General features: G+C 44.0%; 1 protein-coding gene across 3 annotated transcripts in view; it reads left to right on the top strand.

The window, feature by feature from the left end:
- The window catches only part of TBX15 (T-box transcription factor 15), a 113,056-nt gene that overhangs the window by 79,219 nt on the left and 13,333 nt on the right, over positions 1-20,504 (top strand). For all 3 annotated transcript variants that reach the window (XM_088799527.1, XM_088799526.1, XM_088799524.1), the window contains exon 6: positions 7,394-7,458. In XM_088799527.1, the coding sequence (XP_088655653.1) occupies positions 7,394-7,458 (65 nt within the window). The remainder of the gene's footprint in view (positions 1-7,393; positions 7,459-20,504) is intronic.

The raw sequence follows: 20,504 nt of genomic DNA, 5'->3' as shown, positions 1-20,504 counted from the left end.
AAGGGAGGGAATTAGAATTGGCCTCTGACGAGGATGTGGAGAAAAGGGAAACCCCGTGCACTGTTGGTGGGATTAGAAATTGGTGCAGCCACTGTGGAAAACAGTATGGAGGTTCCCCCAAAAATTAAAAATAGAACTACCTTATGACCCATCAATTCCATTTCCGGGTATATATCTGAATAAATTCAAAACACTAATTCAAAAAGGTATGTGCACCCCTATGTTCACTGCAGCATTATTTACAGTGACCAAGATATGGATGCAACTCAAGTGCCCATCAACAGATGACTGGCTAACGAAGAGGTGATCTATCTTTCTATCCATCTATCTATCACCCCTTCTTTATATATATATTCTTTATACATAAATACATATATATATATAAAGAATATATATTCACCTATTCTTCACACACACACACACACACACACACACACACACACACACAATGGAATATTACTCAGCCATAAAAAAGAATGAAATCTTACTATTTGCAACAACATGGATGGACCTAGATGGTACTATGCTAAGTGAAATAAGTCAGACTGAGAAAGACAAATACTATATGATTTCACTTATATGTGCAATCTAGAGAACAAAACAAACAAACAAACAAACCAGAAATGGACTCATAGATACAGAGAATAAACTGATGATTACCAGATGGGAGGGGGTTGGGGGCTGCATGAAAAAGGTAAAGGGATTAAAAAGTACAAATTGGTAGTTAGAAAATAGTCATGGGGATGTAAAGTACAATATAGGGAATACAGTTAGTAATATTGTAATAACTACCTACAGTGCCAGGTGGGTACGAGACTTATCGGGGGGATCACTTTGTAAATTATATAAATGCCTAACCACTATGCTGTACACCTGAAACTAATATAGCATAATATCGAATGCCAACTATAATTGAAAAAAATAATTAAAAAGTAGAATTGATCTATGAAATTTTGAAGCCCAGAAATCACTAATTAAGATGACTCTTCCATCTTCACGTTTTTTAAAAATAATTTTTCGTTTTTCAATTACAGTTGACTTACATTATATTAATTTCAGGTGTACAACATAATGATTAGACATTTATATAACTTATGACGTGATCACCCCGGGAAGTCTAGTACCCACCTGATACCATAGTTATTACAATATTATTGACTATATTCCCCATGCTGTACTTTACATCCCTGTGACTGTTTTCCTAATTGGCTATTTGCACATCTCAATCCCTTCCCCTTTCTCACCCATCTCGCCAATGCCCCTCCCACCTAGCAACCATCAAAAATGTTCTCTGTATCTATGAGTTTGTTTCCATTTTGTTGGTTTGTTGATTTGGGAATTGCTGGGTCCTTCTTTGTCTCTCGTTACAGCCTTTGTTTTAAAATCGATTTTGTCTGGTGTAAGTATTGCTACCTCCATTTTTTTCTTTTTTTTCTTTTCGTTTGTTTCCATTTGCATGAATATCTTTTCCCATCTCTTTACTTTCAGTTTGTGTGTGTCTTTCAATCTGAAGAGTGTCTCTTGCAGGCAGCACATGTATGGGTCTTGTTTTCTTTTCTATACAGCCACTATGTCTTTTGATTGGATCATTTAATCCATTTACATTGAAAGTAATCATTGATAGGCATGTAGTTATTACATTTTATTATTCGTATTTTTGATCTTTTGTTTTCTTCTGAAGAAGTCTCTTTAACATTTCTTGTAATACTGGTGGTGGTGATGGATTCCTTTAGCTTTTTCTTGTCTGGGTTTCCATCTCTGTATTTCTCAGAGATTTGTGTCTGTCCCATAGTGGATAGCTCTGCATATATCCTCGGAAAATGGCTGAATGACTAGTGAACACACTTCTACTACCAGTTTATGTATCTTTGGTTCTGCTCTTTTGGATATAAGTAGTAGTGAAGTGTGAAGAAAGAGTTTCTATTTCATGAAATATTTTATGCTTTTCTTTCCCCCTTTCCCATTCCTCCCTCCCACCCTTGCCGACTGACCCACGGACTCCCAGGGCTGCTAGCATACTGAAGTTATTATTACTGTTATTTGCTCTCAGAGTGCCAACTTGGCAGGCCTGTGGCAGAGAGGAAGGTACACTATGCCCAGAATCTCATCGTGGAGAATAAAGTGGTAGAGGTGGGAATAAAGGTGACTCCACGCTTTATGCTTTTTCTTGGAAGAGGCTGACGCCAACATGTCCTCATGGAATTAGCAGGAAATTTCCATTGCAGAGTCTTTGTCTTCCTAAGGGAAAAAGCTTGCTGAACCTTGAGTTGTTTTTTTTTTTTTTTTCCAAACAGGAAAGTAGATTTCAAAAAGACACAGCCCTGTTCTCCTCAGGTAACACAGTCTTATTTCTTGATGAGAATTGGCTACATGAACCAGATAGGAAGTCTGCAACCACAGCCAGGTCTGTGTAAGCAAATTCAATAGGATTTCTGAGCTACTCATTATATCCTAAAGTATTGAGCTAGTTTTGCTCTAACTTTCCAATCAAATCAGTGCAGAATTTTTTTTGCATACAGGCTAAGGTTTTTTTTTTTTTAAACAAATCCCATTGGAACACCCTTTAAGCAATTTGGCAAAATAACCTAAGAGTGACGAAGAAAGTGTTAATAAAGGCAGCCCCTTTCAGCCTCACTCCTGTAAAATCATACTCAGGATTTCATTTTCCTTGTAGGTTGTGCTATTTATGTCTGCGCTGTGTGTTGTGAGGTATACCTCATTTATGTACTGTCTCTATGTTCCTAGGCAAGAAAGTCAGTGAAAATGATTAAAATGAATGGTGGCAGGCCAGCAGCCACCCCCTCATGCCACCGTCTTCAATAACTCAGACTACACAAATCAGTCTAAGGTTATGGAAATAAAATCAGTGGAAAAAAAATGCTTCCCTAACCTCTGTATTTTCCATGTCTCCCCATCGTCACTGGACCCAGTTTGAACATGACTGCTGTCGAATAGCTTGGGCTGCACAGGAAGTTACTAATAGACCTTGCTCTGACTGGAAGGACATTTAAGACTTTCGTCTGTAATGCCTGCAGTGAAAGCACATAGGTTTGAAGGGATTGTTTGGTCTATATTCTCTAAGGCTTGTTATGGCTTCGGGACTGGTGACCCCTGTTTTCCACATCATCACTCACTCACTCACTCACTCACTCACTCACTCACTCAGTCACTCAGTCACTCACTCAGTCACTCATTGACCAGATATTTATTGAGCATGAATAGCATGTCCTATTAGGTTCTGCTTAATAAAATGGTGTATAAAAGAGACATGGTTCCTACCTATAGTCCAGACGGAATTAAAGAGGGTGCAGTTCAAGAGAGTAGCAGAAGTGCTGCCATTTTGGACGGATGGTCAAGGAAGACCTCTCTCAGGAGATAACAATTAGACTGAGACTTAGGACGAGGAGTCAGCTATGTGAAGAGCGTGCAAAAGGGTATTTTTGTCTGGAGGTAGAGCGAGTGTGAACAGCCTGGGCAGGGAGCTGGGCACATTCCAGCACAGAGAGCAGCTCAGTTTGGAGCCTGTGAACCAGGAACAGGTGTGTGGGTGGGGACGGCGAGGTAGGCGGCAGCCCGGGCATGCTGGCCCTGCAAGGTCAGGCAGGGAGTTTGGATTGAATTTTGAGTATAGTGGTAGCCACTGCAGAGAATGACATGATCTAATTATGTGTTAACAAGAATCACTTTGGTTGCTGGGTAGAGAAGAGATTGGCCAGGGATAAGAGCGGGAGAAGGGAGTCAGTTTGCGGGTTATTTAGAGCAGTTGAGTCAATGGATGCTGGGCCTGCTCTAAGGTGGGGAGGTAGAGACAGCCAGCCATATTAGGATCTAGTTGATAAACATGATCGGAATAGGGGTGAAAATTAACTACTAAAGTGTGGATATATATATATATATATATAAATAATTTTCTGTAGTTGATTTTCCCAAAAAGCTGTGACCTCTGCATTGGGGCAGGGTAGGGGGGAAATGTAAACTTTCCAATTCTATTTTGGGTTATTATCCCTTCACGTAACTTGATTTATTGTGGGTCAATGTTTAGTTTTTGGTTTTTGCCCCCATATTTCCTTCCCCTCTCCCACTATTCCAGATGGCCTCTAGAGGTATGGTTTATGTGCAGGGGTTTATGAGTCCTCACCTGGGTTCCTGTGCTGTTCTCTGGGCCTCCCTGGCTTCTGCTCTGTGTGTGTGTGTGTGTGTGTGTGTGTGTGTGTGTGTGGTCTGGTCCTTGGGTCCCTTGGTTGATACGCTGCACTGAGAGGAGACTGCTGGACTTGTGCTTTGTGTTCTTGCCTCGGTCAGGACCTCCTGCGCCTCCCTGGTGGGCTCAGCCTCACCTCAGGTCTCATCCAGGCCCTCTGTTTGGGTCCCGCCGAGACTCCAGCATCTCTGTGTTAGGATCACCCTGCCTTCCCCATCATGGCATGTGAAGACCTCTCAGTCCCTGACCCACCACAGAAAGGCCATGGGAAGCCTGGAGATCCTAACTCAGCCCTCTTGGTGCTTCCTCAGACCAGGGGGCATTCTTACTTTGATGCAGCAATCCCCGTATGTGTATGGAGGTTACCCTGCCAGGTTCCTCTGTGTCTCCCCGACCCCACCCCTGGATTGTGGTTTGCTTTGGGGAATAAGGCAATGTAAGTCCAACTGCTTGCTTCACCTGTCTGTCTCGTCTTTCTCATACTCTACTGGGATGGAAGGAGAGGATTTTGAACTTCTTTTTCTACCTGTTGAGAATTCACCTTATATCAGGTTCCTATCTTCCACCGGACAGCAAGCTTTATGGCCCAGCTGACCTTTGCATCCTTTTCCACAAGGTGGAAGACACTCATGAGATCTCAGTTTACTAGGCAGGCTCTTGATACCATAGGACTCTTAGAAACTAAGGCTTCTTGAGGTTGAGAATACATTGGCTTTCTTCTCCAAAATATTGTCCTGTTTGGTGTTTGTAGATACAGCCAAAGTTGTCAGCACAAGCATTAAATGGGGTAATTTGGTTTATAAAGCTAAAAGTGTTCTCTTCTGTTTTCAGGGTATCTAAATGCCTAAGCTGGGTAATAAAGGTCTTCCGTGAAGTGGCCTCAGGCCAGGCCCTCCAGCTTTCTCTCTCACCGCCGCTCTTCCCCTACCCCGTGCTCTGGTCAAACTGGAGTCCTCCAGGTTTCTTGAATATGCTTCATTCTTTCCCACTTTGATGCTCTGGCTTACGTAGGACTTTTCTTATGAAATACTTCCCTTATTCCCCCTTCTTGCATTTTTTCATGAGAAACCCACACGTCCTCCAAGGCCTGGCTCACGTGCTACCTCGAAGGTGAAACCTTTAACTTGGAATAGTCGCTACTTCTTTTAAGCTCTCACGGCACCCTGCCTTTCCCGCAAACCTTATCACTTAGTTTGACATTGTAATTTTCAGTGTGTATGTCTGTTTTTCTCTTCTAATTATAAGCTCCTTAGGTTGGGGGAAGGACAATGCACAGACATATACTGACTCTACACCATTCTGTCACCTGTGTTTCCTGTCACATGACTTTGCACACAAAAGGCACTCGATAGTAAATCAGTAATGAGGAGTGCGACCACAGTCTTCATAAAGTTCTCTAAATCGCACATTAAAAGCTTTGAAACAAGTACAGAGGTGTTGTTTTTCCTAACGGTGGCATTTGCCTATTAAAGCTGCATACAGGCCCTTTGGCCCGAGATCCAGTGAACTGTGAGAAACAGGTTTTCAACCATTTCTCCCAGGTCCATGAACTAGAATGTTATTATATTTACAGGGGTCTGTGGAGGCCCCCCTAAATGGCAGCACAATCACAAATCAGAAACCGCTCTCATAAATGAGTCAGACAGGATAAGCCAACTTGAAAGAGAAAATAAAATATTATAACCCCAACTTGAAAAGAAAATATGGTGTGTGGTTTATTGCTGTGGATTATGGAGGAAGAGAGGGCTGATTTTAAGTCAAAAACAGAACGCAGCGACAGTCTTTAAATTTAATTCAGTCCTCACATGGCAGACGGTGGACTTTAGAAAGCCGAAGCTTCAGGCTCCTGCTCTGGTCTATAAAATCGATGTAAAATTGCTTTCGCTGTGTTATTAGTGCTGCATTATTAGTACGTCGTTCTGGAGGCAAGGACTGTTTAGGGAAAAGAAATAACTTTGGTATTTTCAACTCACAGTCTGTTTGTCAGAATCTCACGTTGTGTTTTAAAGACATTTAAAGACTGTGGCTTTGGGAATTCCACGCTATCGGAAGAAGGACTTGGAACAATCTGCAACACAGAAAACAACTCGAGATGTCCTATGATAAGTTCTCAATGATTAGAAATGGGAAGATGGTCTTGAACAAGACCATCTAGAATGAACTTTCCATCCAGGGTGCCTGCCTCCTTTCCTGGGCTCCCTAGCCCTCACCCCTAAGTCTCTACTGCTTGAATATAGTGAGTCATTAACATGCGGCCGGCTCAGATGCGAAGGTATCAAAACGCATCCCATGACCAGGGCTGAAAGTGGAAACACCAGAGCGCACATGGAATTTGTTGGTCAGGCTTGTTCTAGTCTAGAGAGAGTCAAGAGGATAATGTATCCAACCACCGCAGAGACTCAGGGAAGGCGGCTAGGAGGCGACGGGGACGGAGAGGGACTCAGGCACTGAGTGGCGGCTGAACCAGACGGCTTCCGAGAATGCGTAGCTCTGTGCACTGGGTTTGCTCAGCCTTGTGAAGCTGCCTCTGTTTCTTCTGCTTTGCTGATGAGCCTGGGAGACGGGCTGAGATGTGCTGCATCCGGCCCCATCCTGGCACACGTTTGTAGATTTGCTTTTGGGTGCAACCTTGACAGAACTCTAGCTACTTTGTTGTGTCTTTTATGAGACCTTTTCGGGTCACTGAATGAACAATCCTTCATGGCAGGAAAGGCACAACTTAGGTGACACGGGCAATACAGTCAATTATTTGGCTCTTTCAGGTGGAGGCAGGTTATCTGGTGGTTTGATTGTACCTGATTGGATTGGCTGTTAGTCCATTGGTTTGTTAGTCACTCCCTTGCTCATTCATTTACTCATTCATTCAACAAGTACTTTTCATATGGACCCAGTTTTCCATTTCCATGCCTTTGTTTGTCTAACGTGACTGAGCACCATTTTGGGGCAAGAAAGGTGAGCAGAAAAAGAGTTGACAGAGTCATACTGGGAAAAGCTTGGTTTTTAGGGAGAAGTGGGTCAAGTGGGTCAGACATCTGTGTGCCTGGACCAAGTCCTGTATCAACTTCAGTTTAAATCCCCAACTAAAAGGAAACCAAATAAAAACAACAGCTGCTAACAGAGTGATTTCTAGGAACCACCAAAAAGGAAGTCCATTCATATAAATACAATTCATGCTTTTTTGTTTCTTTCCAGATCACCAGATTAAAAATCGACCGGAATCCTTTTGCTAAAGGATTCAGAGATTCTGGAAGAAACAGGTAAGAACAATTGGGACAGAGACTCTCTGATATTTCTTTTCTGTGACATTATTTCCCCCACGTCCCATTGGTGGAAAACACCTACACGTTATACCACTGAGCTGATTCAGGCAAAGAGAGATGGAGAGCTGATCCAAGGGTCAAAAAGCTGCCCCGTAAGAGCTGAATTATCCAAATTCTTTGCTAACACACTCTAAATCAGCAGATCAAATCCCTCTGCTGATTCCCCCTCTGCATCATACTGGGTAATTCAGCCACTTGAAACAAATTTTATGGTGATTTGTTATCATCAAAAGGTTGCCACTTTTTTTCTGATAAGCATCTGTACGTAGCTGTGTGGCCACATCTCCATTTATGTTTCATTCTCAAAAAACAATGAATTGCGGGCAAATAAAAATGTTCACAAAATTATTACCTTTAAGAGCTAAAACTTTGTTTTAAAAAATTAGCCATCCCCCCGCTCCCCTACCCCTGGGGGGAATATTTCCAAAATGTATTAGATGTTTCCTGCTTTAATAAAGAGAGTTAGTAGAGTACCACCTTTCTTGATGACTGAACACCATCATTTTGATTAGCTTGTTACACAGTGAAATGCTTAGAAGCTGTTTAAGTTTATGGGATATCTGCTCCTATTGTAACTGGCCTTAGAGACTGTGGTGTTTTCTAGTTAATTCTTCTTCCTTTTCTCTAGATCCTTCCAATCTCAAATGGAAAAGTTAGCCACGGAGAGTTAGAAGAGAAGGGAAATTGCCAGGGAAATCAGACCTAGCTAAGGTTATTCTCTCGGAAAATTTCATTTTCTAGAAATCATGCCGAAACAGCAGATATGGCACATGTATTTTATAAAGTGTGCAGGCTTTGTCGTAACTATTTACTTGAGTGTTCAGACATCTTCCTAATTTGGGGGCATTTCTTCACGTCTGAATGACACAGATTGTCAGGAGTTCTCTTTGGTATTTTCTCTGCAAGAGTTTTCGGGTAAACTGTCTAGTGTTATATGTAGTGTTACTTTGTGAGCTATGGAGCACATTATATGAGGATTAGCACTCAGATTTATGCTAAAAATCAGTCACAGGGATCATTTCCTTTACAAAATGACTTTCGAAAGCACTTCTTTATGACACTCTTATTATATATTTGAAATACATTTAGATTTCTATAAAATTTTATTGATCTCAATGTTTTAAGGTTATATCTATTGAGTGAAGTCAAATCCACTTAAACTTCTAGTTTGCAGATGACAAAATCGAGTAATACGTTCTAGGTCAAGCCCTCTAGTTAGTGGTACTGCCACAGGAGAACTCAGACATATGGACTCCAGGCCAAATGCTTTCCTGTTCAATGATTCTTTGTTTCAAGTAAGACAAAGGCCTTTGTTTTCAAAATGTAGCCAGTGAAGAAGGAAAGCCCATACCTTTCATTTCAGATGCCCAGTCTTCTTCCTCCCAATTAGTTTACATTCCACGTCCAGGTCGTAGAACGAGCCTGTGAGCGGCTTCCTGTCGCCTCCTTTTCAGGGCTGGCACCCTGGGCTTACTGCTGAAGACCTTGTTCGTGATCGGAGCTCAGAATAGAAGCTGGCCCCTCATGTAGGAGCCTCTAGTATTTGACATCTTTAGCTCGGAGTGCATGGATGTGATGCGTGAGTTCTCAGATATTGTTGGTAAAACTGTGTGTGGGTGAACAGGTGCACCTTTATCCAGGGAGAGGTCTACAGCGTTCTTCAGATCCTCAGAAAGGTCTCTGACCAGAAATTAAGAATTTCTGCTCTAGATGCAATTATATGTCTCCAGGGACCAACCCTACTGACTTCAGTTATTCAATTACTTCCTTTTTCTTTCCTTCTGTCTCTCCAGTGGCATGGAGTGTTTATTTTCTTCTTGGCACTCCGTCGCTTGCTCTTTTTTCTTTTTCCCTTTGTTTTTCTCTCCCATTGGAGCCTTGTTTTTTAGAGCCATGACCCAGAGCAGGAAACTGGAATAGATAGGGTGGGTTGACTAGCCTTAGAGCCATGCCCTGGGAACTGGAGGCATGTTTTAATCTTAAGAGTGAGACCATGTATCTTGAAGCATTTGCCTCTGGTTAGGAAGTTGTGATGACATCTCAGTTCAAGTCCTGAGGTCCTTCTGTCTCCTCACTGGGCTAGAAGGGACCCTGACATATCACTTGGCCCTGGCCTGTGTCTGCCTTAAGGTTGGTGAGAGTCTTACTGCTTAGGACACACAGTTATTTGTCTGTCCTGCCTGGTGAACTGCTCTTCTTTGTAAGGACTCCAGGGAGGCAGAACTACGGATCTTCATTAGCCCATTTCGGTGCTTTCTTTCATTATTTTTCTGATGACATGATAATTCCTCATTATGTCCCAGTCTCACCTGAAGGCTATGTTGAGTAATATTAGTAATTATAGAAGTTATCAGTGGCTGAACACTTACTGTGTTCCAGACCTCATGTTCTTTCTAATCTTCATTTGTAAAACTTACGCTTTATAAATGGGGAAACTGAGGCTCAGAGAGCTTAAGCAGCTTTCCTAGTGTCACACAGTAAGGCTGGAGCAGGGATTTAAACCCAAGCCCACCTGACTTCAAAGCCTGTGTACTTTGTGCTGTATCATGCTAACAATTTAAACTTGACTTATTTCATTTTCAACAGATATAGAGACTAGAACTCTTTCTCTAAAAATCCTTCCTCTACTTAAAGATATTACTCAAGTACCCAGAGTCTTCTATATTCCACATAAAACAACCTGTATGTGCTTTGCCTGTCTTTGTACATTCTCCCATGACTTGTCATCCACTCTCTATCCTTGGGAACAAGGGGTGCCCTAGTAAAGGACAGGAAGCCAGGCTGAACTTCCGTAGCAGGTGAAACTGTGACACAATGACATGGAAGTCACCTGTCTCACGATGGGGCGAGGATGAACCATTAAAGGTAGAAGCCACGTTTGTCCTCCAGTGCTCTGGGAAGCTCGATCAAAATAAACGTGTTGGGGCAAGTACAGTGGCCCTTGTATTCTCTCTTTAAAACGCTCACAATTACCTGATAATCACACTTTAATCCTCCCTAGCTGCCTGCAGGATCCGATGAGGGCAAGACTTATGAATGCCATTTCGCAGATTGTAAAGATTGATGGATGAGGATACAGGGGATTATCTATAAATCTTCTGGGAACGGGAGGTTCTGTGCCAACCTCAGCGCTCAGTTCATTGCTTCATCTACTGCCTTTTTCGTGCTAACAGAGTTCTTATAAATCTATGATCTTCACCGTGCATTTCAGACATCAAACGACTCATAGACGAGCATGGTTTGCTGAGTTGCATATAAATGTACCCCAAACATACGGATTACATTTCCTTTAAAAACACATGGGCTTAAAAATTAGGGGGGAAGTGCCCGGCCAATGTTTTTTGGTTTGTGCAGAACACAAAACATTTGTGGAATACTTTGGAGTTACAGAATTTGCCAAACCTCAAACCAAAATACATTCAGGTTTGTCGCTCTCAATCCATCCTAGTGTGGTCCAGAGGCTCAGGAAGGGAGGAGCAGGAGGGAAGATGGGGACACAGCCGCCTAGCACGCTCGCTTTAAATGCCTCCTGTGACTCTCTTGGCCCATAAGCTTCACCTCGTTGTACCATAGGGCGTCCTGGCGTCCTCTGAGGGTAGAGGAGAACGTGAGGGAGCTGTGGTGAGGATGCTTACTTCCCGTTCTTCCGATTTTAACGAGAAGAGATATTCACGGGAAGTACCCCTGGCTCCCAGCCCCATCGCTTCCTCCTTCCCCTTAATGGGAACCAGAGTGACTGATCTGACTGTTGGGATGAGGGCCCTGAGGATGTGCTTGTCTTCAGCAAGTGTGCCTTCTGGGCTTTTTCCATGGTGTGGCAAGCCCAGCAGAGAAGGCTGACCGTTCTGGGGAGTCAGCTTATTTCAGGGGAGCCCTCACCCCTCTGCCTGACACCCTTATCAATCGTGAACCTGGTAGTTTGGTCTCTGCTGCATCGGGCTCCGAGGTCTTGCTCAGAATTCATTCTCGGTTGGAATGAGGACAAAAGGGGATATTCCTGGGGCCTTCCAGAACCCCAGCAGGAGCCCCACGGAGCCCACAGGGTCAGTCCTGTGGTGTCACCATAATCAGAGCCTGTCATAGTTCCGCCTGCTCTTTAGAAAGGGTCTTTCACACACTTGACTGTGAGAAGGTCGCCGCCCTTCACACTGTACTTATGGAGCTGCTACTTTTCATTCCCATGTGATGATGTCCCTGCTTAGAAGTCTCCACCAGGAGAGAGGGAGAGAGGGAGAGACGAAGAGAGGGAGAGATGGAGAGAGAGAGAGAGATCGCGCTGTGGGGAAGAGTAGTAACCAGCTGGGCGTTTTGGAGTGGAGACCCTGACAGATTTTGCTTCCAGACATTGAATCTGCAATGGGAGGGAAACTGTTTACTTCTAAATTGTTCCTCCTTCTAGATTTCTTAGAAATTATGTGGCCCAAGTCTGGCTTTGGGTGTGAGGTGTCAGTATATATTTGCTCAGACCTGTAGCCCCAGGGCACACTATCCGGAGTCCCCTCAGGGAGATGTCTCCGCCCAGCAGGAGACAGTGCGCCTTCCTGTTCCCTCAGGTCGAGACCTGTCCTGTGGTCTGTGTTCCTGGGCTCTGCCCCTGCTAAGCTCCTTGGAATGGACCTGTACCTTTTTCAGGTTTCTATTCTTAGATTTCTTTTTTTCCTGTAGTGTCATGTATACAGCGGAAAATAATACTTATTTGTTTAGTCACAAAACAGTGAGACAGAATTGCTACGTGGCAGAGAAATTAAAAACCAGGAACTCTGGAGTGAGAAAGCCTTACCTCAACCAAGGGCGACTCAGGTTCGGCAACAGTGGGGAGCTAGTTTTGCATACCAGCTAAGAAGGGAACAGGAATAGAGTAAATCTATAAATAGGCTTAGTTCACAGACTCGGGGCAATTTTGATTCCAATCTGAGCTGGAGTCCTGCTGTAAGACTCATGTCCCCTAAATGTGGATTAGACACACACACACCCATCGGCCATCTGAGCTGGCTCTGGACGGTGGGGACATGTCTGTGCCACCTGGTTCCCTGGAGAAGGAAGACACCCAGTGACGTTCAGAGTCTGTGAGTTTCAGGAAAGAAGGGGTCCCAGAGGCTGAGCCCACACAGAATGAGCTTTGGTTGAGACAGGCTGCTCAGTAGCAAGCAGAGAAAAAATGACATCTTTGGGGTTGGCCACTCCAGTGAGAAGCCGGTTCTCAAGAGAAGACAAAGGCCATGAAGCTGAAGAGAAGCAAGAGCCTTTTTACCGAGTCTCACGGTCAAGGAGAAGCCTCGGAGCGCACCTGTCCTGCCAGGAGAGCCTGTCGTGCTCAGCTAGAGGGAGCATTACAACCACGGAGCCCTTGCATTGTGGAGGGGACAGCGGAGGAGCAGGAGGGCTGCGTGGGTCTCTCGGCACACAGCTAACGAGAAAGGCCTGCCCCCGTTAGGAGCGGCTGCCGAGATTTCACAGAACAGCCACGTCAGCTTGGGAAATGTTATATCATCCCCAGGGACTTCCTCCAAAGCAAACATAGATGTAAAAAGGAAAGGATTAAAATTTTGATCTGTCTGGGGAGTGAGAGGTTCTACGAACTTCTTTTAAAAGTGCATGGAGTACATGACTCTGGGTTCTCACAGGTCAGCACCTTCATCCTATCTTTGACCTTGGGCTTTACCCTAGGCCCAGTCTCCACTGCATCTAACACAACTGCAAGGGGGGCTGTTCCATGTGACCTGGTTTCCTCCACGTACTCCTAGCCGGTATGGCGCCCAGAAGCCACGGCTGTTGGTCCCACGACAGGTGCCAGGTAGAGTGGCTCTTCTGTAGTTCAGGGAGTTGGTGGACCTTCTTAGGTTACCTCTTTCTCTGTGGAGGCCACCCTTGGATGCTTGAACCACAACTTAGAAACTGTCAGAAGGGAGCCGGTGGCAGGCCCTGTATCGGGGAGGTTGGTTTATATAGCTAAGTAGTTTGCAAAGGTCGCCCTTCACTGAGAAAACAGTAAGGCCTGCCCGATGAGGTGTAGGAGGCAATCGCCGTCTGAGCTCATTCTCAGCCAGCACTTCTGTTTGCTGGGAATGTGGTTGGCGGCTGTCCCTCTTGGTGCCTAGTATCCCTTTACATGTTTCAGGGGACGGTGATCTAAAAATGGAGCCATTAAGTGCATTACAGGAAGGGATGTACTCGCTGCTGGAAGAGGGTGCTTCACGAGGCACATACTTAACCCAAAGGAAGGAATCTCTACTGGTGGTAGGAAAATATTTGGGAGTAAAGAACCTTCCTGCGACCCCGTGCAAGCAGCTGCTATGCCAAGGCCATGTTCATGGAATGAAAAACCACTTCCTTGGGCAGACAGGAACCCCAGTCAAGGCCCAGCCCCTCCTCACAACACCCCATCAAGACGAGTGTGCAGCGAGAAAGAGGGCTGAGGGATGAGGGATCAGAGTGCCCAAAGGTAACAGAAGAGGAAAAGTCAGCTAGAAAGTTGTCCCAGAAATGGCGCCCGTTCATCTCTGTTTAGACCCAAAAGCAAGACCTTTTGTTTGGAAGTCGGGGAAGGAAGGGTGCAAGGTGAATGTCAGTTCCCATCTGTTACTACAGCTCCCTATTACCACCGGGTATCTCGAATCTTGTCTCCACCCTATCTATCTCTTAAGCTGAACATATAAAATTACTGCATTTGTAGGTCAAGAATGGTAAAATATCAGCAATTTTCATACAGTTCAACCATGTCATTCAAATGTAAGTCTATTTATTTCTAGTCATTCAAATTCTAAGTCTACAAATAATAGCAACATTTCATAGTTACTGGTGGTCCGGGCTGTCCATTTTTAATCTCCGAGTTGCTGGCATTGGTACAGTGCTTCCCATTTTACTGGTGGTAAAACTGAGTGCAGTGAGGTCCTCGCTTGCAGAATTTGCAAATGCAGCAATGACAGTCAGCATCCAGAAAAACCATGTCACTCCGCTCTGTGAGGCACAGCTCGCCAGACAGCAGACAACGGCGCCCTGGCCCACCCCGGGTACCCTGTCGCTCCTGAAGGCTCATACAACCAGCTTAGAGCAAGGGAGGGGACCGCTTGCCTTCTTTCAACTAGCGCGACTTTCCAAGTGTCTTTCTCCCTTTCACTTTCTGTATTTTCATTTGTTCTCCCTAGAGCCACTGGCTGTTTTTCCAGCCAATCTCCCCTTGCTCTTTCCTGGCAATCTTTCTAGCCTCTGTAGGTTTTGCATACTCTTTTGTTATCCCTGGCACAGTGGGGGACACTGAGCAGACCTGTCAGGGCTGAACTCCCTGTCAGGTACGGCTGCATTTACAATTCAAGGGAGCTGGCCCCGGACCGGACTCTGGCAGCCGCGTCCTGCCAGACTCCTCTCCTACCCCCAAGCCAGAGCCGTTTATCATGCCCCCTGGCTTACGGTCTTTGAGCCAGGATTTAACATTTTTCTCGGCCTTGTTATTTATTCTCCCTCCTCTGTCGTGAACCTTTTCCACCATTGTCCTCTTGGCCATGTGGGTTTGCCAAGGGAGGTTGGCAGTTGTTTTGTTATCTATGGCTCTTGCCCAGGGATGGTGTCATCTGACAGAGTGACGTCTTTTTAATGGCTAACATATTGGAGTCTGAAATATCTGCAAGATAATGAGGCCTACAGGGGCTTGAGGGACACGTTTTTGGTTCCGTGAGGAGAGACTGAGAAATGGAATTAGGTAACACACACATCCCTCCACATTCGATCCGGAGCCAGAGGGCTGACACCAGCTTCGTGCTCCAGCGAAGTAAGTGTTTCCTCTCGTTACAGGTCGCAGCCCTGAGCAGCTGGTGAGATTTCTTTTTGATCGACTTAGACCAACGGTCCTTGAGCTTTCATTATGTTTTCTCTCTTGTTCTGATATATTTTGTCGTCAATCAATCTGCAGTTATTCGGGAACAATTTGGAGGTAGTAGTGTCAGGGTGACCTCCATTTTACAGATAGGAGACTTAGGCATGAAATGGTTAAATACGTTGGCCCAGGTTGCTGTAAGCAGCAGCGGGGCTGCAATGTCATCCCAGGCAGCCCGGCCTGTGAGCTCGTGCTCATCTGCCCTCGTGTGAGTTATATTACCAAATCGGACTGTTACAGTCAGAGGCAAAGAAGCTTAGTATTTTGGTTAGCCTGCTTTAGGTTCTCATGGGTTTTGATCGTACTTCTTGAGGCAGTGAAAACTCCTCATGAACTGCCATGCCGACCTATTCAGACTCCAAGTGGGCACAGGGTTCCCAAGCTGGAACCACTTGGTAAGGAACAATTTTAACTAAACTCCAAGCATCTGTCCCTTGGACACCTGTGCATCCAAACCACTGAAGGCACATCAGTGACAGCCAATTCCTCGTGTAGGTGTACCCATCGCACCATCTAAAGCCAAGTTTCGAATGATAACTTGTTTTGTTTGTTTTTGCCAATTTGTAGACCTCAGTTGGGAGGTCTTTTAGAATATCTGTGGACAACAAATACCCTGGGGAATCTATATGTAGGAACCGATTCCAGATCCTGTGAAGGAGGCCAAAGTGGGCCAAAGACAGTCTAAGAAAAAGGATGAGAATGCTGAGATATGGTAGTTAGATCTGAAAGAATAGTATATTCTGGTTTTGTGTCTTTTAAAATGCTGGAACAGGAAGAGAACGGGCAGGAGATCAGGGGTACAGTGCATCCCATGGGATAAAATCCAAGCACCTAACATGGAAGAACGATCCCTGGTGCCCACACCCCGCATCTTGCACTGGAACTCCAGTCACCATGAAGTGTTTTCAGGTCCCAGAATATGCTTTCTCTTTTATCCCTCCATGTTTGCATACACTGTGAACTCTGCTAGGGAAGCTCTTTCTGCCTGTTGCCTGTGTGGAAAACTGCTGAGCACCCTTTACTAGGAAGATCAAATAACTGGAATCTTCCTTGAGTTTTCCGGGTATATGAAGTATTTCTTGCTCCGGGCTCCATGGAATCTTCTACATATCTCTAGTGTGGCATTTGTCACAGAGTTCAGAAATTAGTCATTTACATGCTCTTTTTTTTTTTTTTTGGACGTTTTCCTTTTTTTTGTTTCTGTTTCAGGTGTACAAAACAATGTAATAGTAAGACATTTATATTCCCTCACAAAGTGATAACCCTCTTCCCCCGATCTACGACCCCTCTGACATCGTATATAGCTGTTACAATTCCACTGACTCTATTCCCTATGTCAACTATAATTTAATATATATATAGTCACGGGATGTAGAGTATAGCATAGGGAATACATGTTCTCTTTTTGTTGAACAGGACACTCCTAGAGGGTAAAGACCTTAGTCTTTTCCGCCTTTGTATCTCTTAAACCCAGCATGATTGTTTCCCTGGTTGGATAACTCCTTTATGATTTCAAGACCTCGCTTCAGCAGACTTCTTTTAGCCCTCGGCTGTCTTCTGTTGACAGATGACAGAGGGTCTTATCAACCCCTAACATATGTTCCCTCTGTTACCAGTATCACCAGCAAATAGTACAGGAAAGAGTCAAAAGTCAGAACTACAGAGAAAAGAAAGGGAAGAAATGTAAAAAGCAACTCTCTTTCTCAAGACAAATAAAAAGCAGAAACTATGCATTGATGTGCTGTCTAACAGGTTCATGAATATAGTGACAATTATTGTTATAATTATCAAAAATTTGCTGAACTTCAAAGGGATGTTCCAGCATTTTTTTTAAAAATGAGAAGGTTGGTTGGAAGACCTTCCTTCCCTTTCCTTTTCCTTCCTTCGTTCCTTCGTTCGTTCCTTCCTTCCCTCCTTCTTTCCTTCCTTCCCAACTTTTTATTTTTAAGGCTATTTCTTCACAGGCTACTTTTCTAACTCAGTTATGTCGGGACATCACCAATTTGCTAAAGAGCTCTTGGCTTGCTTCCTCTCCTTCTTTTTCATCCTTCTCTTCAGCACATTCTGTTGGTTTGGCCAGTGAGCAGCCTGAAAAGTCTAAAGAGAAAAGGCCTGGAAATCAAAGAGGTGATTAAAGCCAAAGGAATGTACGAAGGGGGTTTGGATCTGGCCTCTGTTGTCACTGGCGCAAACAGGGAAAAGAAGGCAAGAAGGGAACCCTTGCCAATTTGATCATCTCTGATTGGAAACCTCAGAGATGACATCAGGTCTCGGGTGGGTCACAAACCGGGAGAGGCTCTGTGTGTGGAACATGTTAACGATATGTGGTTACCTAAGACAGCTTTTTTCAAAAAGTCTGTTAGACAGTGAATTCACTTTTAAAAACCTTGAGATGACAATTTACAAAACTAGGGTATAATGTTGTGACTAAGTAAACAGTGTGTCCCTCAGGATAAACTTCAAGTAGACATCCAAGTAGCTAAAAGTGTTCATGGGTGGTGGGCAAGGGCTCTCGTAAGAGAAGACGAGAGGAGGGACTCAGTCTCTGCTGAAGGTCAGAAATTCCAGGACCGGAAAGGAAGAAATCAAAGGAAACCTGAAACCTCTCTGAGACCCGAGTGGAGAAAGACGTAGTCGGCTATTGAAACGACCCCCAAGTCTCCACTACTAGCGGATCCCTTCTGTCTTCGGAATCTTGATTTCACATCAAGTTTTTTCCCTAAGCTTTAGACTTAGAGAACGAATGTTGGTTAAAGTTCATGAAATAATGACTCATATCAGTTGAGATCTTGCCATGAAACAGGCATTCTGCTAAGCCCTGGAACATAAAAACAACAACAACAACCCCAAAACAAAAAAAGCAAAAAAACTATGGGATCCAAAGTAGACAAGCTAGTGGTGGAGAGAGGCGAGGGATCTAATAATTATCTTGCCATGGCGCTTCACCAAATCCTTATATCTAGAACCAGTACTTTCTAACAGTTAGCTCTGTCCAATGAAGCTTCATGCAGTTTGAGGAGAAACAAGATGGCGGCATATAGTAAACGAATAGGATTAATTTTGCTAAAAAGATACACTCTGACTCTATAAATAGATTCAGTTAGGGTCTAGGATCAATTGATGAGAGATGAATCCACAGTGGATTAGTAAAGAAAGTGTGGTCAGGAATGTGTGATCTTGGCCATTCTGTTTTGATAGTCATAGCCCCTCCCCCACAATTCCACCACCAAAATGACCTCTGAACTGGATGGACCACGGGTGCATCCGTATGTGACGAGTCATACATTACATTCTTCACAGCTAAGGAACGTCTTCCTGATGAGGTTGTGGAAAATGTCTGGCACTCTCACCATTTTCCCAGTGGTAATGGAACCAGAGAGTAAAAGTTACATTAGAGATTTCAGCCCCAGGTTAGAAAGAACTTTCTAATAGATCTGTCAAAAAACTTGAGTATTTTCCCTGGGCAATACTCTGACACAGGCTGGATAACCATCCAAAATGGTATCATAGGAAGTAGAAGCTGATGACGCCCACAGTTCCCCCCAATTTTTAAATCTATGGTTCTTTAACTTAAGTTAGTTTTTCACTTAGATCTTAGATTTGGATAAATGGATAAATGGTCATTATCCTATATAGAGCTGACTGCTTTACATAAAATTATTACATCATTAATTTTCCAGAGCGTTTCTGCCTGTTCTGAAAATGAAATCCAAGTTCATCTTCTGTTTCTTTAAGAAACGTCAGATTGGCAGGATATCGGCATTGTTATTGCTACTTCCCAGTCTTCTATCACCTCATGGAAGGCGAAGGGCCTGTTCTTTGAGCTAATATTCTGTACCCATCATTGGCACGTGGTCTTGGGACGAATGGAATAGGACGTGGAATAATAAAGACCTCGCCAGTTGCAGTGAAGGGAACCCTAAGATGTTCTGGGGGGCCACCAACATTCCAAATGAAGGCAGTGAGACCTAAACCTGTCCTATCTATTTCTCATATTCGCCAAGGCTCAGCATGGCTTTATCTGCCTATCCCCTTATTATTCTGAACGCTCTAATTGCCTGGACTCTTTCTCTCCACAAATAGTTTCATGTACTGTATTCGACATTAATGTAGGGTGACTACGTGGAGATGTCCTCTATTCCTACTTTTAACAGATTAACAGCTAATAAACACCATGCAACACCCTCTCCTCTCAACCTCTTCTAAAAATACAGAGTTTGATTTGCCAACATTGGTGTATTTAAAGCCTCCAAGATTCCAGAGAAGACTTTAGAAAGTGAACTGTTCAAGTGAGGCCTGTTCAGAGAGGACGTTTTCCAACAAAAAGAGCCAATCAGTGTATCAGCAGCTCATCTGAGAAGAGCCTCAGGGGATCTCATCGTCATGTCTAAGGAAAGGATATTTGTTCTCACTTAAAATAAAACTTCTCACTTTATTCTTGGTATGCAAAACCGAAGAGAACTCTGGAAATGTATTACCTAGGGAGAAGAACAGGCAGCCTAAGTTTCATCTCCAGAGGGAAAGCTTGTCTTTTCCAGGAAGGGACACCAGGTTATATTCGGGTGATTTAGGCCCCTTCTCCACCCTCCTCCTACCTTCCCCGCAGTCCCTGTACGTCCTCTTCTTCCACTTAAGACAGAAGTAGCTAGTTTGAAAGAAAAGTCAATAATCAGAAGCTGTGTTCAAAACTTTAAATGAAACCCCCCCGATACTGTTTTGAGGATGTGGAGTCTTAGCAAGAACACGTCTGGGATAAGCTGGCTAATTCTGGTACAACGATGTCCTTCCGCCCCTCACACCTATGATCCAGAGAGAATTTACTGAAGGGTCAAGTAGACAGTGTGTGCATAGTACAATTAATGGAATTGCCAATATCAATGAAACAGAAGCCTTAATGGATTTGTAAAATATTGGATGTTTCCAGAAGTCTGACAGTCCCAAGTGTTGGACCCTCCAAGACCAGCTTGATTATTAGATTACACAATATAGATAAATATTTGCAGAAAAGTATTGCTCTTTTTTGCTTGGGGTGTAATTTCTGAAACCAAACTCTTTTTTTTGGCTTCAGGAAGGTGTTTCTTACTGAACAGAAACTCAAGTGTATTTGGCTGCT

This window comes from Rhinolophus sinicus, chromosome 7 (assembly GCF_057876585.1).
Source record: "Rhinolophus sinicus isolate RSI-liver-muscle chromosome 7, RSI-T2T, whole genome shotgun sequence".
NCBI classification, from domain to species: Eukaryota; Metazoa; Chordata; class Mammalia; order Chiroptera; family Rhinolophidae; genus Rhinolophus; species Rhinolophus sinicus.
This window is presented reverse-complemented; position numbering and strand designations above follow the sequence as displayed.